This window comes from Poecilia formosa, unplaced genomic scaffold (genome assembly GCF_000485575.1).
Source record: "Poecilia formosa unplaced genomic scaffold, Poecilia_formosa-5.1.2 Scaffold404, whole genome shotgun sequence".
Taxonomy (NCBI): domain Eukaryota; kingdom Metazoa; phylum Chordata; class Actinopteri; order Cyprinodontiformes; family Poeciliidae; genus Poecilia; species Poecilia formosa.
In genome coordinates this window covers 466,404-480,308 of record NW_006800343.1, presented here as the reverse complement: position 1 = coordinate 480,308, position 13,905 = coordinate 466,404, and the positions used below count along the sequence as shown (strand labels likewise).

General features: G+C 42.0%; 3 protein-coding genes across 3 annotated transcripts in view; all 3 read right to left on the bottom strand.

Moving 5' to 3' along the window:
* dipk1c (divergent protein kinase domain 1C) overlaps positions 1–5,425 on the bottom strand; it is a 31,641-nt gene extending 26,216 nt beyond the window's left edge. Inside the window, exons 1-2 of the mRNA XM_016663148.1 lie at positions 4,719–5,425; positions 2,230–3,060 (exon numbers count right to left, since the gene is read on the bottom strand). Of these exons, the coding sequence (XP_016518634.1) occupies positions 2,230–2,460 (231 nt within the window). The 5' untranslated portion in view covers positions 2,461–3,060; positions 4,719–5,425. The remainder of the gene's footprint in view (positions 1–2,229; positions 3,061–4,718) is intronic.
* A 4,488-nt stretch (positions 5,426–9,913) lies between these two features.
* The window catches only part of LOC103154881 (tubulin beta chain), a 6,495-nt gene continuing 2,503 nt past the window's right edge, over positions 9,914–13,905 (bottom strand). The window contains exons 2-3 of the mRNA XM_016663086.1: positions 11,020–11,148; positions 9,914–10,953 (exon numbers count right to left, since the gene is read on the bottom strand). Of these exons, the coding sequence (XP_016518572.1) occupies positions 10,141–10,953; positions 11,020–11,148 (942 nt within the window). The 3' untranslated portion in view covers positions 9,914–10,140. The remainder of the gene's footprint in view (positions 10,954–11,019; positions 11,149–13,905) is intronic.
* Positions 11,549–12,271, bottom strand: LOC107833539 (tubulin beta-5 chain-like; the record flags this gene model as incomplete). Its single annotated transcript, XM_016663087.1, has 3 exons — positions 11,549–11,835; positions 11,949–12,059; positions 12,133–12,271. Coding segments are annotated over 3 exons (387 nt in total), but the record flags the coding sequence as incomplete, so codon positions are not given.

Genomic DNA, 13,905 nt, shown 5'->3' with positions numbered 1-13,905 from the left:
CTAATCCTGGTCCTGGTTCTGATCCTGGTCCTGGTTCTGATCCTGGTCCTGGTTCTAATCCTGGTCCTGGTTCTGATCTTGATCCTGGTTCTAATCCTGGTCCTGGTTCTGATCCTGGTCCTGGTTCTGATCCTGATCCTGATCCTGATCCTGGTTCTGATCCTGGTTCTGATCCTGGTCCTGGTTCTAATCCTGGTCCTGGTTCTGATCTTGATCCTGGTTCTAATCCTGGTCCTGGTTCTGATCCTGGTCCTGGTTCTGATCCTGATCCTGATCCTGATCCTGGTTCTGATCCTGGTTCTGATCCTGGTCCTGGTTCTAATCCTGGTCCTGGTTCTGGTCCTGGTTCTGATTGGGCCCAGTGCTACAAATCAGTTTTCCGCCTGAAGCTTTTTTCCAGACTAACTTGTTACTTTAAAGGAAACAAAATGAAAATTTTCAAACATCCGTCAGTCAAACGTCTCTTCAACTCGACCCGTTAATCTCCGGCTGACAGAACCGAGACAAGAACAGACGATTCTTCAGGTCTGAACAAAACCAGCAGCCGAGACAAGTCAGAACCGATCCGGTCGCTAAGCTAACAGCCAGCAGCAAAAACAGCAGAACTCTGAGTCACTGAGGCATCAGAACCTCTGCCGACCCGGATCAGAACCGCTGTTCTGAGGAGAAACATGAAATCTCACAGCACAAAACGAGCCGACCGAAAAACTACACAGGCTGAGAGCCATAAAACTGATAGAGGAGACAGGAAGTGATGGACGGAGGAAACAGGAAGTGATGGACGGAGCAAATGTACAACTTCCTGAGGACGTCTTGTACACTCATGTCTTGTTTCTCCAGATCATCATCCCCCCACCACTGTGCTTCACAGCTGCTCTGACCTTTGACCTTGTTTAATCTGATTATTCAAATGAAAACTTCTTGTTTCTAGAGACGGGAGGTTTTCCATACTGGTTTGGTGTCATGACCTTTGACCTCCTGAGTTTGACGTTCTGACGTCGGGGTGAATCTGCTGTGACGTTTTCCTGCCATCTGACACTCTGATAGCTTGGTGATGACCTTTGACCTCTGACCCTCCCCAGGTTGACGAGCAGCAGCTGTCGCCTCTCTGGCGTTTGTCCATCCTGGCAGTTAAAACTTAAACTAAAAGTTTCAGGTCGTGACCCTGAAGTCCCTCTGATGAAGCTGAGCATCATGGGAAGATTTTTGGCTGCATGATGAAAACATCGATTCAGGAGGAGAATGTGAACCGATTTCCAAACTGTCTGTTCTGATTTTCATCATTCTGTGTTTTTTTCCTGCCACCTGAAGAATCTGAGAGGGAAAACTAACGAGGTGAAAATCCAGGAACAAATCAGGATAAACGACAAGAGAAGAAACAGAGATGAGAAAATAACAGATGAAACATCTTAGAAAATTAAAAACCGGCAGGAACAAGAAAAATCGACCCAAAACTGAAGACAAACGAGGAACAGAGGGAACAGGAAGGAGGGAAAGAAAATTAAAATGCAGATCAGAAAACGGCTCTGAGACGCAGCAGCTGGTTACCACGACAACCGAGAGATAAAACATCAGCAGGTCATCTGTTTACCATCAGAGGGGCCGGAGCGACCCGGTTCTGATCCAAACCGACTCATCACAACAGTAAACAGTGACACACACTGCAGATTTCCATGATTCCTGCATTTCTGTCATATTTCTACAGATTTCATCCATCCAGGCAGAAATCTGAACCAAAATAATCAGATAAACTATTAAATCATGAATCCAATCAGCTGCTTTGGTTCATGGAGGAAAGAAAATATGATCAGAAATGAAAGATTTTATTCCCAGATCAATTTGTTCCAGAAAACCAGTTTCATTTTACAGCCTGTCCCCATAATTCGGTTCTAATCTATGAAATATCATAAAGCTTGAAGGCGCTAAAACCCTCAATAGTTCATCTAAAAGTAGAAAATCTGCAGCTGAATCATCAAAACCAGTTCAACTCACTGGGACCAGTCAGTATTAATCCATCTGCTCTGCAGCAAATGGAAATTCACTACATCGAAATGTAAAATATCTCATTCATATCCAGCAGAAACAGACAGTAAAAATTAATCTGGACAGAAAATATCAAAGATCAACCAGTGAATGAAACACTGAATAATCCTCCAATCAGCAACAACAAATTCTCCAGAAAAACTCAGATTACAGCAAAGTTTAGGAACCAAACATTCATTTACTCACCAGACGCTGCAGGATCTTCCTGCTCTTGTCGTCGGTGCAGAAGTCGGACATGATGCTCCGGTGGACCAGAACCAGGCCGTTGAGGAAGAGCCAGGATCCGAACCAGAGCAGAGCGAAGAGCAGCGTTCCCCGGCGGGACCAGAGCCGCTGGCCCAACCAGCGCAGCAGGCAGCGTCCGCCGCCGCCGCGCCCGCCGCTGCCTGCACCGCCGCCCGGCGCTCCAGGCAGCATGGCGGCCAGAGGAAACAAACCAAACCCTCGTCCAACTTCACAGGAAATTATAGTCCCTTATTAATCCAGATGAGCTCAGATTAATAAACTCAGATTAAGTTTTCTGAGCTTTGATATAAATGACCTTGTCATCTGCGTATCGTCGGATTTTAATTCTCTGGTTTTCATCTCCAGATGGTTGTCATGATGTTCCTGCCAAAGTGAAGAAAGTCCTCGATGTCCAGGAGTTCCTGTTTGGTTTTGTTAACTTCTGTTTTCAATGTGAATAAAATATTTCAGGTTTATTGTAAAACTTTGCTTTGAATCATAAGAAAACGAAGAGAGCCCGGTTTGGTGGAAACTGGCTGATCTGTCCATCGTCCAGCTGGAAGCTGAAGGTTTTCCTGCAGAACTGAATCTGTTTCATTTCCAGATTCTTCTGGTTTGTTTCCGGAAACCTGCGGCGCTCCAACATGATCCTGTCAGGTTTCCTAGAAATCCTCCGCTCAGCGTTCACCACAGTTCATGTGAAGTTAAAACAACTTGAACTGGAATAATGAGACTGAAAACATGACAAAGGTTTCCTGGTGGAAGGAAACTCTGATCTTTCATGAAGAGGATCTACAAGGACAGAAAGAGAGACAAGTTATTTCCCTCTGAGTGAACAAACCAAACTTTAACAAGATCATTTCTAACAGTTTTGGTTCTTCTGGCTTATTTTTCATTTTAAAAAGAAACTTTAAAGTTTGCAGCAGCTTTAAGAGACGACTCTGTTTCTGTTTTGAGGAGAATTTCTTCCCTGCGGCTCCTAAGTTTCTCCAAAGTGAATTAAGTTCCTGCTGGTTTGTTCTGAAGCTGCTTCTTGATCCTGAGTTTGTTTTTTTTAACCTTCATCGTTTCCTGATGTTGCTGCAGAATCCAAACCTTAAACTGGGTCAGGAAACAGCAGGAAACCTCCAGTTTCCTTCCAGACGATCCGATTTAACGCTGAGCAGGAAATGAAACCAGCAGAACTTCGTCTGCTTCCTAAATGATCCAAACTGGTTCTGTTGAAGCCGGGATGAAAACCCGACAGCTGCAGCTTTGATCTGCAGAAACAAACTGAAATAATCCAGAAAGTTTCCCTTCAGTCATCAGGAGGGGAAAAGTTTCATTCTAGGGTTTATTCAGAGAAAATGATTTTTACTGGACCTGAAACTCTGATCATCTATAAAAATAATATAGAAGATTTAAAGCATTAAAATATTTATATCTTATAATGTAAGATATAAAAATCTTACATATTTATATCTGTAGTAAATATAAACTTTCATATCAACATGAGTTCAGTTTATATTAAAGCAACAATTATGTCTGAAATACATCAGTGGCTGTTTGTTTAGGATATTTTTTTATTATTTGTTTTCTTGTTACTTTTTTACATCAGTAATAAAATTATTTCTTATTAATTTATTCAGATTTGTGTTTCTTTCCATCCTGTAACAGTTTAATTTCTGGTTCTGTCAGAATCTGCTTCACTGAGAAACTTAGAAAACTAGTTTTAACTTTCATTTTTTAACAACAGACTCATTTTCCTGTTTCATGAAGTCGAACATTTTAACGACGACGAGATGAAAACGGTTTATGAATCTAAAAACAAAGAGCAGAAAAATATAATTATTGGACGGAAATTTCAATACATTTTACTGATAAATCAAAAATAAGCCTCATTCCTCTGGGGGTTTTGTTGAGTCTGAATCTGGAGAGTTTTTAGTTATTTCTCCATGTTTACATGTTTTGATCTTTAAATATAATTTTACTGATTATCTGAATTTTTACAGCCATTTTTTAATGTTTTATACTAAATAAATGCCAACTTTAATCTGACAGCAGAAATAACTGAAATACAAACATTATAAATGAATAAAAATGTTTTTTTTTACTAAATTTTTCTGCTCTGTGTTTTTATTTCTACACTTATTATAAAAACTGAGCAAATTTCTCTCCATAATTCTTGTTTTGCATCAGTTTTTTATTCATTTATGTTCAGTTGAAGTTTTTCTGTCTGATTTGATTTTTCTGATCGAAGGTTCTTCAGAACCGCAGAAGGTCCAGCAGAAATCCTGAAGGAATCAGACTTTAGTTCCTCTGATTCTTTAACATCTTATTGTTCATGTGACTTTATGAACTTTTACCCCTGAACAATTATAAGAATCTGAATCTTGAATCTTCTGTTTTAATCTGCAGGAAGTTTAATCTCTGAACACAGGAGATAATCTGAGTGATGATCAGCAGCTCACCTTCAGTACCTGGCAGGTAAACCAGGTGTTGTGTTTCCTTTTTACTCCTAAATGATCATATCTGCAGTCAGGAAGCTGAGATCTTTACATTTCTGCTGAATCTTGAAGGAAAATCCAGATTTCCTCCTCAGAGTTCAGGAGCTGCAGATCAAACTTCCTCCTGATCCCAGAATAAAAACTGAAATAATCTCGTTCCTTCAGAGAAGATCCGGATCCGTGGATCAGGAATAAAGTCCTGGGATTCCCTGACATCATCCTGGAGGTTCTGTTCGGTTCGGCTCTGCGGATGGGATCAGGATTTACTAACCAAACTTCCTAAAGCCTCCATTCCTGCAGCTGCGGCTCCTAAACGATTCCCATCTCCTCCTCTGACCCGGAGCGATCTGGAGGAACCCGACCTGGCTGTCCGAACCGCGGCAGCTGGAGCCGCCGGACAGACTGAGATGGTCCCGGGAGAACCGGGATCAGAACCAGCTGGACTCAGTGAGAAATAAACCCTGAATCTGGACTGCCAGGCGGATCCAGCAGCTCCTGTTCCTCCTCCTCCTCTGACGCTCCTGTCTGGGGAGCAGAGTGTGTGTGTGTGTGTGTGTGTGTGTGTGTGTGTGTGTGTGTGTGTGTGTGTGTCGCTCAGGCTTGTTCCTGCAGCCTCATTCCTGCCTGTTTCTTCTTACAGAAACTAAAGATCTGCAGGTTCCGTTTCTCCTGCAGGAAGTTTCCAGCTCCGTGTTAAAACCCCGTTACCATGGCAGCAGGTCTCACCAAATTAAAAGCTCTCTAATCATCTGTCTTTGTCCCACACACACGCACGCACACACACACACACACACACACACACACACACACACACACACACACACACGCGCACACTAATAATAGTGTATGACGATCACGGAGGATCGACTGGTTGCAGTTTGATGCCTTCAGGCTGAAAAATGTTTTTAAATCTGAAGAGGAAAAAAATCTGGTTGAAACTGAATTAATGGTTTCAACCACTAGAGGGCAGAAAAACTACAAATAAGAGAAGAAGAAAGAATCATGAACAGCTTTTAGTTTTATTTCTATGGAAGTAGGAAAAACAGGAGAAATATTATGGGATATTTCACATATAAAAGCTGAAATTAAAAGTGAAGGCAGCAAAATTATTATAATAAAAAAAGAGCTGCTGTTCCTGAATTAACAATCAAAATATTTTATCTAAACAGTCAAAAATGTTTCTGTAATTATAATGTAGATTAATAAAAAAGAAAGAAAAGCAGAGTAACTAGAACAGAACCTGGAGGGACACCAGAGACTGTTGGGCTGAATCTGAAAATGGCTGATATGAAAAATAAATCAGTTAATTTTAAATAAGAAAAACATTTTATTACCTAAAGGTCAATAACAGCTTTAGTTAAATGAACGTTTGACCGTTTGTAGCAAAAGATGAATCAGATAAATAACATAAAAAACAGGTGAAGCTGCAGCAGAGGAGAAAAAGTTTGGTTTTTATCTTAAATGTAAAATATTTATATTTATTTAATAGTTTTGTCTTAAAGCTCGGATGTTATTTCAGTAAATGTCCTTCATTAGTCTGAATCCTCCAGTTAATGATTAATCGATTACTGAATTAGTTGATTTGATTGATTCACGATTAATCGATTCAGGATTTCTCTGCAGATCAGGAGGAGAAGATGGGAACCTCTAGGTGGCGCTGCTGCAGTTCCTGCTCAGTTTAAAGTAAATCTGAGTTTATTCATGGATTCCTGGTGGAGCTCAGTTACAGTTGGACCCGGTCCCGGTGTCTGAACCGGACCCGGTGTCTGAACCGGACCCGGTGTCTGAACCGGACCCGGTCCCGGTGTCGCCTGTTGTTCATTTGTTCATCAGTCTGCGGCTCATGATGGATCCAATCCTCCAGCCTGAAGGTGGAAATCCAATCGGATCAGTTCCTCATCTCCAGTTCTGGTTCTGGACAGGAAACGAGAAACTTCTGCTGAAATCAAAGTTCAGGAGAGAAAAAGTCTCAGTTTTTATTTCTGGATTCACTAAAATCTGAGCTGCAGGTTAAATCTGTTGTCAAACTGATCTTGAGTTTTTATGGGTTTAAATCAGGAAACAGGAACAAAAACAAACCTGAGATCAAATCATTTAAAGGTCAAAGGTCAATCCGTCTGACTGGGAGGGAAATGAAGGAAACCATCTGACAGATTCAGAGATTTCTGTGAAGGAAGTTTTTTCTTTAATTTCTGTGTGAGATGAAACCAGAAGCTCTGAAACCTTTTCTGGATAATCGTCTCCAGAGGAAGAGGAGCACGGAGTGATGAAGGTGGGACCAGCAGCTGCCTCCTCTTCCTCACTGCAGCCAATTATCTGAGCTCGTTAAGCTGCTGCTGCTCACCGAGCCGATCCTGAACCAGAACCTCGTTACTTCAGCGGCTCCAGGATTTCAGCTCAGACAGAAACAGATTTACTGACTTTATTTACGTTAATAAGGAGCCAAAAATGAAGTTTTCTTCATGTTCAGTCAGAAAGAAAACAAAGAATAAAAAGGATTTTAATCCAGAAATGGATCAAACTAAACATGATCTCCATGTTCTGTTCAGGATCTGCTGTCAGAACCGGGTCTGGGCTCAGAACCGGGTCTGGGTTTAGAACCGGGTCTGGGCTCCTTCTGCATGTATCTGAGGTTCTGATGAGGTTCTATGAAGCCCACTGGATTTAATAAAACCTTCAGCTGATTCTGTTCTGGTGCTTCATCTTCTTCAGACGCATTTTATTCACATCACAACGTTTCTGTATTTAGAATCATTTTTTTTAACGATGCTGACAAATAATTCAGATCAACTTTGCTCGTTTTTACTGTTTTAAACCAGAATCACCAGAAATTAAACACTTTAAATGTGACCACTGTGTGAGAAATGAGTCCAAATGTTATAAAACTGTAATAAATAACATTTCTGATGATTTTCTAACTTATGATGCAGCTCTAAGATACATCGGAACCTGATTTTAACCTTTTTCCAACCTGAGAGGAGAGGCGCTTGTGTTGCAGCTCCTCCTTGTGGCTCGTTGTTGAACTACATCACAGCAGAGATTAAAATAAGTCAGAAAAGAGAAGAAAAAACAAAAACTTGTTTATTGAAGTTCATTTTCCTGAATAACTAAAGCAGAGCTGAACTTAATATCAGATGTATCATCAGTTTCTGGTTGATCTGGATGAAAACTTTAAAAAGTTTCTAACAGATCAAGTTTCCCTTGGAGCAGAAAAACTTTATTTAATCTGCAGCTTTAACAGAAACTGAGATAAAAATAAAATCAGTTTTTCCAGTTTCCAGACAGAATCTCAGCCTGAATGGTTCCATGTTGCTTTCTGAGCCGTCGGGTTTGTAAAGATGAACTAGAGATGATTTATCTCCAGGATCCTGGATCTGGTTGATCTGGTTGATCTGGATCCAACGGGTTACATCAGCTTCAAGCTGGAGGAGAATATTATAAAATAAACCAGATTCAAAATCATGTTTGAATTCTAATCTGGTTATTTAAACTGATCCCAGGATGGAAGAAAATATCCAATAATTAGTTTTGTTTAATATTTCAAATCTTTTTAATCTGAATCTACATTTAATCTTTGGTAGATTTGAAAAGTATAAAGTTTTTAACTGTTTAGATATTTTAAAAAATATTTTGTGTTTTTTTGGTGTTTATCGTTTGTTACAGTGATTATATATTTTACAATCTGTACAGTTTCAGTTTTTTTACATATTCAGCAGTAAATGACATTTATTCAAACTGTTAAATGATGAATAATTTCCTCATGTGGCCACAAGGGGTCACTAAAGGCTCCTCACTTTGGAAAACTAACTCGATGAGTAAAATGGTCATTTCCGTGTTTCACCTCATCATTTTGCACTTAAACACAGAACATGAAAATATTTACTGCGTCATGTTCTTTGACAGTAAATTACTAAAAATTCTCCATAATCTCAAATATTCTCTGATTTTAACGGTAAAACAAGTTTTTTACTTTTGGTCAAATTAAAGGAACTGATTTTCTCTCGCCTCCATCTTTGCTGAGCTTAGCAATGATAAGCTGAAGTTTCATGTTTCTTTCTTCAGTCCGACTCCTGGTGAAGAAACAAGAACCTTTTAGGATTCTGATGTCATTTCTTTTATACATTTTAGAGAATATTTCATCTCTTCATTTTTTCCAGTCTCTTTCTGTGATCAGTTTCGTGATCTGCTGCAGAGATTCAATGTTTAAAACCAAGCAGGACATTTTTGGCTGAACAAATTAAAAATATTTCCTGATTTTCTCAAAGTTCTGTTGTTACTCCAGCAGATTTAAATCAGATGATCTGCAGAAACTTTACCTGAACAAATGAATTTTTCCAAACAGCAACAGAAGCTCCGTGTTGAACTTTGACCTCGATGCTTCAGCCTGAAACCTTTTGATGAATCAGCTGCAGAAACAAAGATCCAGACACCAGGCGGACATTTTGTCTGACAGCTGATAATCCACCACACAAACAGAACCGCCGGGAAACAAACCGACTGCTGATGGAGGCAGAACCTGAGGATCCATCGGATCAGAACCATTCAGCTCAACAAAAGACTTCAGCTTAGAAACAAACCTGCAGAAAACTGCTGCAGAAATGAGAAACAAACTGGAAACAAGTTTCTGCCTTCCTGCTGCTTCTGTTTGAACTTATTAAATATTGGATTGTTGTCAGTCAGTCAGAGGCTTTGGAGACAGAAATCTGCAGGAAATGTTGAAGTTTTATTCTTACAGGAAGTTTCTGAGGTATAAACTGACCTGTTGGAGATTTTCCATCTCAGATGATAATTTGATCATAATCATTTATAAGCTTTTAACTGTTGAGTTTGAGAGATGATTAAATTCACCACAGAAAAATAAAGTGTTACTTTCAAGTATAATAAAAAAAATAATAAAAACAATTAACCTAAAAAGTTTTAGCAGATTTTAAAAAATAAAAACCAGGAAAGTTTGCAGCAGCTTTTAGCCTCCAGGCCTGCAGGTGGCGATGAAACGTCCTTAGAATCCTCGACACTCATGTCTGCAGATAAACGAGCTGCTGAACCAACCAGAGTTTCTGGTTTAAATGTTTTATTTCTCAATTTGCATTTAGAAAATATTGTTTTTGTTTGAAGATACAGAAACATTTAATGAGTTTCCTTCATTTCAACATGTTAAAACATTTATTAGGATAAATCATGAAACCAGCTGCTGATGTTGGGATTCACTGAAATGAGTCTTAAAGAACCGGATCATTTCTCAACCTTTGACCCGATAATTAAATCTGTTCAACAAAAATAAAGTTATTTCATTTAAGTCCAACAATCACATGGAAATATTTACTCTGGTTTTAATTTCCTGAATCAAATATGAAAGACCAGCATGAAACCAGATCTTTCCGTGTTCTTACTCGATCATCTCCTCTTCCTCAAAGTTCTGGTCGTCCTCCCGGGCCGAGGCCTCCTGGTACTGCTGGTACTCGGACACCAGGTCGTTCATGTTGCTCTCCGCCTCGGTGAACTCCATCTCGTCCATGCCTTCCCCGGTGAACCAGTGCAGGAAGGCCTTCCGGCGGAACATGGCCGAGAACTGCTCCGAGATCCGTTTGAACAGCTCCTGGATGGCGGTGCTGTTTCCGATGAAGGTGGCGGCCATCTTGAGGCCGCGCGGCGGGATGTCGCACACGGCCACCTTCACGTTGTTGGGGATCCACTCCACGAAGGAGCTGCTGTTCTTGTTCTGGACGTTCAGCATCTGGTCGTCCACCTCCTTCATGGACATCGGCCCGCGGAAGACCGCCGCAACGGTGAGGTAGCGGCCGTGGCGCGGGTCGCAGGCCGCCATCATGTTGCGGGCGTCGAACATCTGCTGGGTGAGCTCCGGGACGGAGAGGGCCCGGTACTGCTGGCTGCCCCGCGCCGTCAGCGGGGCGAAGCCCGGCATGAAGAAGTGCAGCCTGGGGAAGGGAACCATGTTGACGGCCAGCTTCCGCAGGTCGGCGTTGAGCTGCCCGGGGAACCGCAGCGAGGTGGTGACGCCGCTCATGGTGGCCGACACCAGGTGGTTCAGGTCGCCGTAGGTGGGCGTGGTCAGCTTCAGCGTGCGGAAGCAGATGTCGTACAGAGCCTCGTTGTCGATGCAGTAGGTCTGGTCGGTGTTCTCCACCAGCTGGTGGACGGACAGCGTGGCGTTGTACGGCTCCACCACCGTGTCCGAAACCTGGGAGTCACAGAGGAGACGGGAACAGACGGGTCTGAACGTTCACCTGACGGACGGACCGCGTACCTTCGGCGACGGCATGACGCTGAAGGTGTTCATGATGCGGTCCGGGTACTCCTCCCGGATCTTACTGATCAGCAGGGTTCCCATTCCAGAACCGGTTCCGCCTCCCAGAGAGTGGGTCAGCTGGAAGCCCTGCAGGGAAAAACCATCTGAAAATGGTTCAACTGAGAGACTAAAGAGACGGTAGAGAACCGGTTCCCCTCACTGGGCCTGCAAGTTCTTCAGACTAAACATCAGAACCAAAGATCGACCCAAAACTGAGCTCACAGAGATTTCAAACAGAAGTTTATGAACCAAAACTCTTTGCTTCTGTGTGAAACCAGAAGACGAGCCGCTTTACTTCAGTTTCTGCTTTTTGTAACCAAATGAAACAGGAAAAAAACCATCATGAGTTTCATCCTCTGGGTCTTTACAGAATCTGATGTCAGTGACGGTTTTATGTGACGGAAGCAGAGCTGTTCCATCTGTTACAGAAACTAAATACATTTTAGAAAAATCTGGAAGGATTCTTCTTCCAACTGACAGCACAGTTATAAATAAACTTACAATTATGCAAACATTTATTTTAACATTTCCTGCTTAAATTTATTCTCAATATTTATGATCAGAATCAACAGATTTGATGAAGCAAGTTCTGATGATCTGGAGATTTTCTTTCTGATCATTTTAAACTCTTCCAGAGTTAAAAGCTGAATTTCTCCACCTGCAGACAGTCGCAGTGCTCACACTCCTTCCTCACTACGTCCAGAACCGAGTCCATAAGCTCCGCCCCCTCCGTGTAGTGACCTTTGGCCCAGTTGTTCCCAGCGCCTGTTTGACCTGCAGACAGCAGAAGGTCAGCAGGGAAAACTGAAACTGGGACAGGAGCAAATCCAGGGTCAGAGGTCAGCTTTCAGAGTGCCGGTCCAGGTCCAGATCCAGACCCGTCTTACCAAAGATGAAGTTGTCGGGTCTGAAGAGCCGGCCGAAGGCTCCGGAGCGAACGCTGTCCATGGTTCCTGGTTCCAGGTCCACCAGAACGGATCGGGGGACGTATTTATGTGCTGCACAGATAGATTAGAGTCCAGCTTCATCCAGAACCTGCAGACAGAACCCGGCTGGTTCTGCAGAACTTACAGGACGCCTGGTTGTAGTAAACGTTGATCCTGTCCAGCTGCAGCGCCGAGTCGCCCACGTAGCTTCCTGCTGCGTCGACGCCGTGCTCATCGCTGATCTCCTCCCAGAACTGAAACAGAGAGAAGAACCGACTGCTCCATCATCCTGGACGGAACCGGTACCGGGACTTAAACCGGTACCAGATTTAAACCGGTACCAGAATTAAACCGGTACCAGATTTAAACCGGTACCAGATTTAAACGGGTACCAGAATTAAACCGGTACCAGATTTAAACCGGTACCAGATTAACGGGCCACAGCTGACAGGAGATCTGGACTTTCATCGTTTTTCGTGATCATTTTGATTCAAATGTCAGGTGAAGGTGGAGCTTCAGCCGCCAAAGTAGGAACAACTCTAGTCGTACTAATCATTCTTTTCCTGCTCCCCATCAGGAGGAAATGGGTCTAGTGGACCAAGGATGGTGAACATCAGATGGACTCGCGCACCAGGTCCCCGGACCGGAGAACCCATGACCCGGTTCAGAGGACTGCTGAGCTCAAGGACATTTTGATGCTTATGGTTGTTCAACGGTCTAAAGAGTTCAATCGAAATGAAACAGAAGTTGGGTTGGAATAAAATGAACTCGTGGGAAAGACTCTGTTCATATAACAACACGTTTGTTATACAATTTATATACAACACAGGAGGAACACACTAATTATTAATAATAATAATAATAATTAATACACCAGGAACACAGAGTGAGGGAGCACAAACATTATGCGACAATATTTGGTTATTCTGATTCAGAACTTCCTTTATCACTCTGAACTCTATGTGCATCATGGACATCCCTTCATAAATTATCAAGATTATGTACCAGTTCTGATGTATTAACAATTATCTATGACTCGGTTCATTGTGGATCCATGATTGTGTTACATTTGTGCTAATTTCATGTGATGCTGGCGGTCGCCCGTGGCAACGGGACCATAAAGTGTTTTTTCCCCTGAAATAAGACAAATCAACAAAAGGCCAACAGGGTTTTCACTCTTATACAAATGGGAGAACAATCATGGAAGCAATGGCCAAGTGTGTTTAATCAATGTACTGGAATTATTATATTAGTGGAAGTTACTCATGGAAACTATGTTAATGTTTATCCCTCTTTTTAATTTCTAACCGCTTTAAGTGACCTTTATATATTCCTAAAAAGGTTTATAGATGAATTTTATATTCACATGTAGCCATTAAAAGTAGAGCAGCAATAAGAAACAGCTGCTGAGGTTAATTAGGATTCAACTTGAAAGTGGAATAATTATGTAAGAGCGGAGAAACTGACCTGACTCCTTCCCTTGCATACGAAGCGCAAAGTTGGACCAAATATGATTTGGGAAGGAGGCAGTTCTGACGGATCAGAACAACCTGTGATGAATCGGCCTGACCTCAGTGAAGGGAATGAAGGGATCCTTACATAAATCATTGGTCCAAACTTTACAACTCACATCAGTAAAGATGAGATTATATAAAAAAGGGTGATGTTAAGAATACCGGGAGATTTTTGGTTTTGTACTGATGAAGCTGTAAGATGAATCGGTGGAAATGTAATAAATCTCCAAGCTGGCCTCGGAAAAAAAGCAGCAAAGAATTACGTCTCCGTGCGTTTAGCCACCTTTCAATTCTCCAATAAAACACCTTGAAACTGTCACAATGACTGGGCCCTCTGACTGGGTCCCCTCTGACTGGGCCCTCTGTGACTGGGCCCTCTGACTGGGCCCTCTGTGACTGGGTCC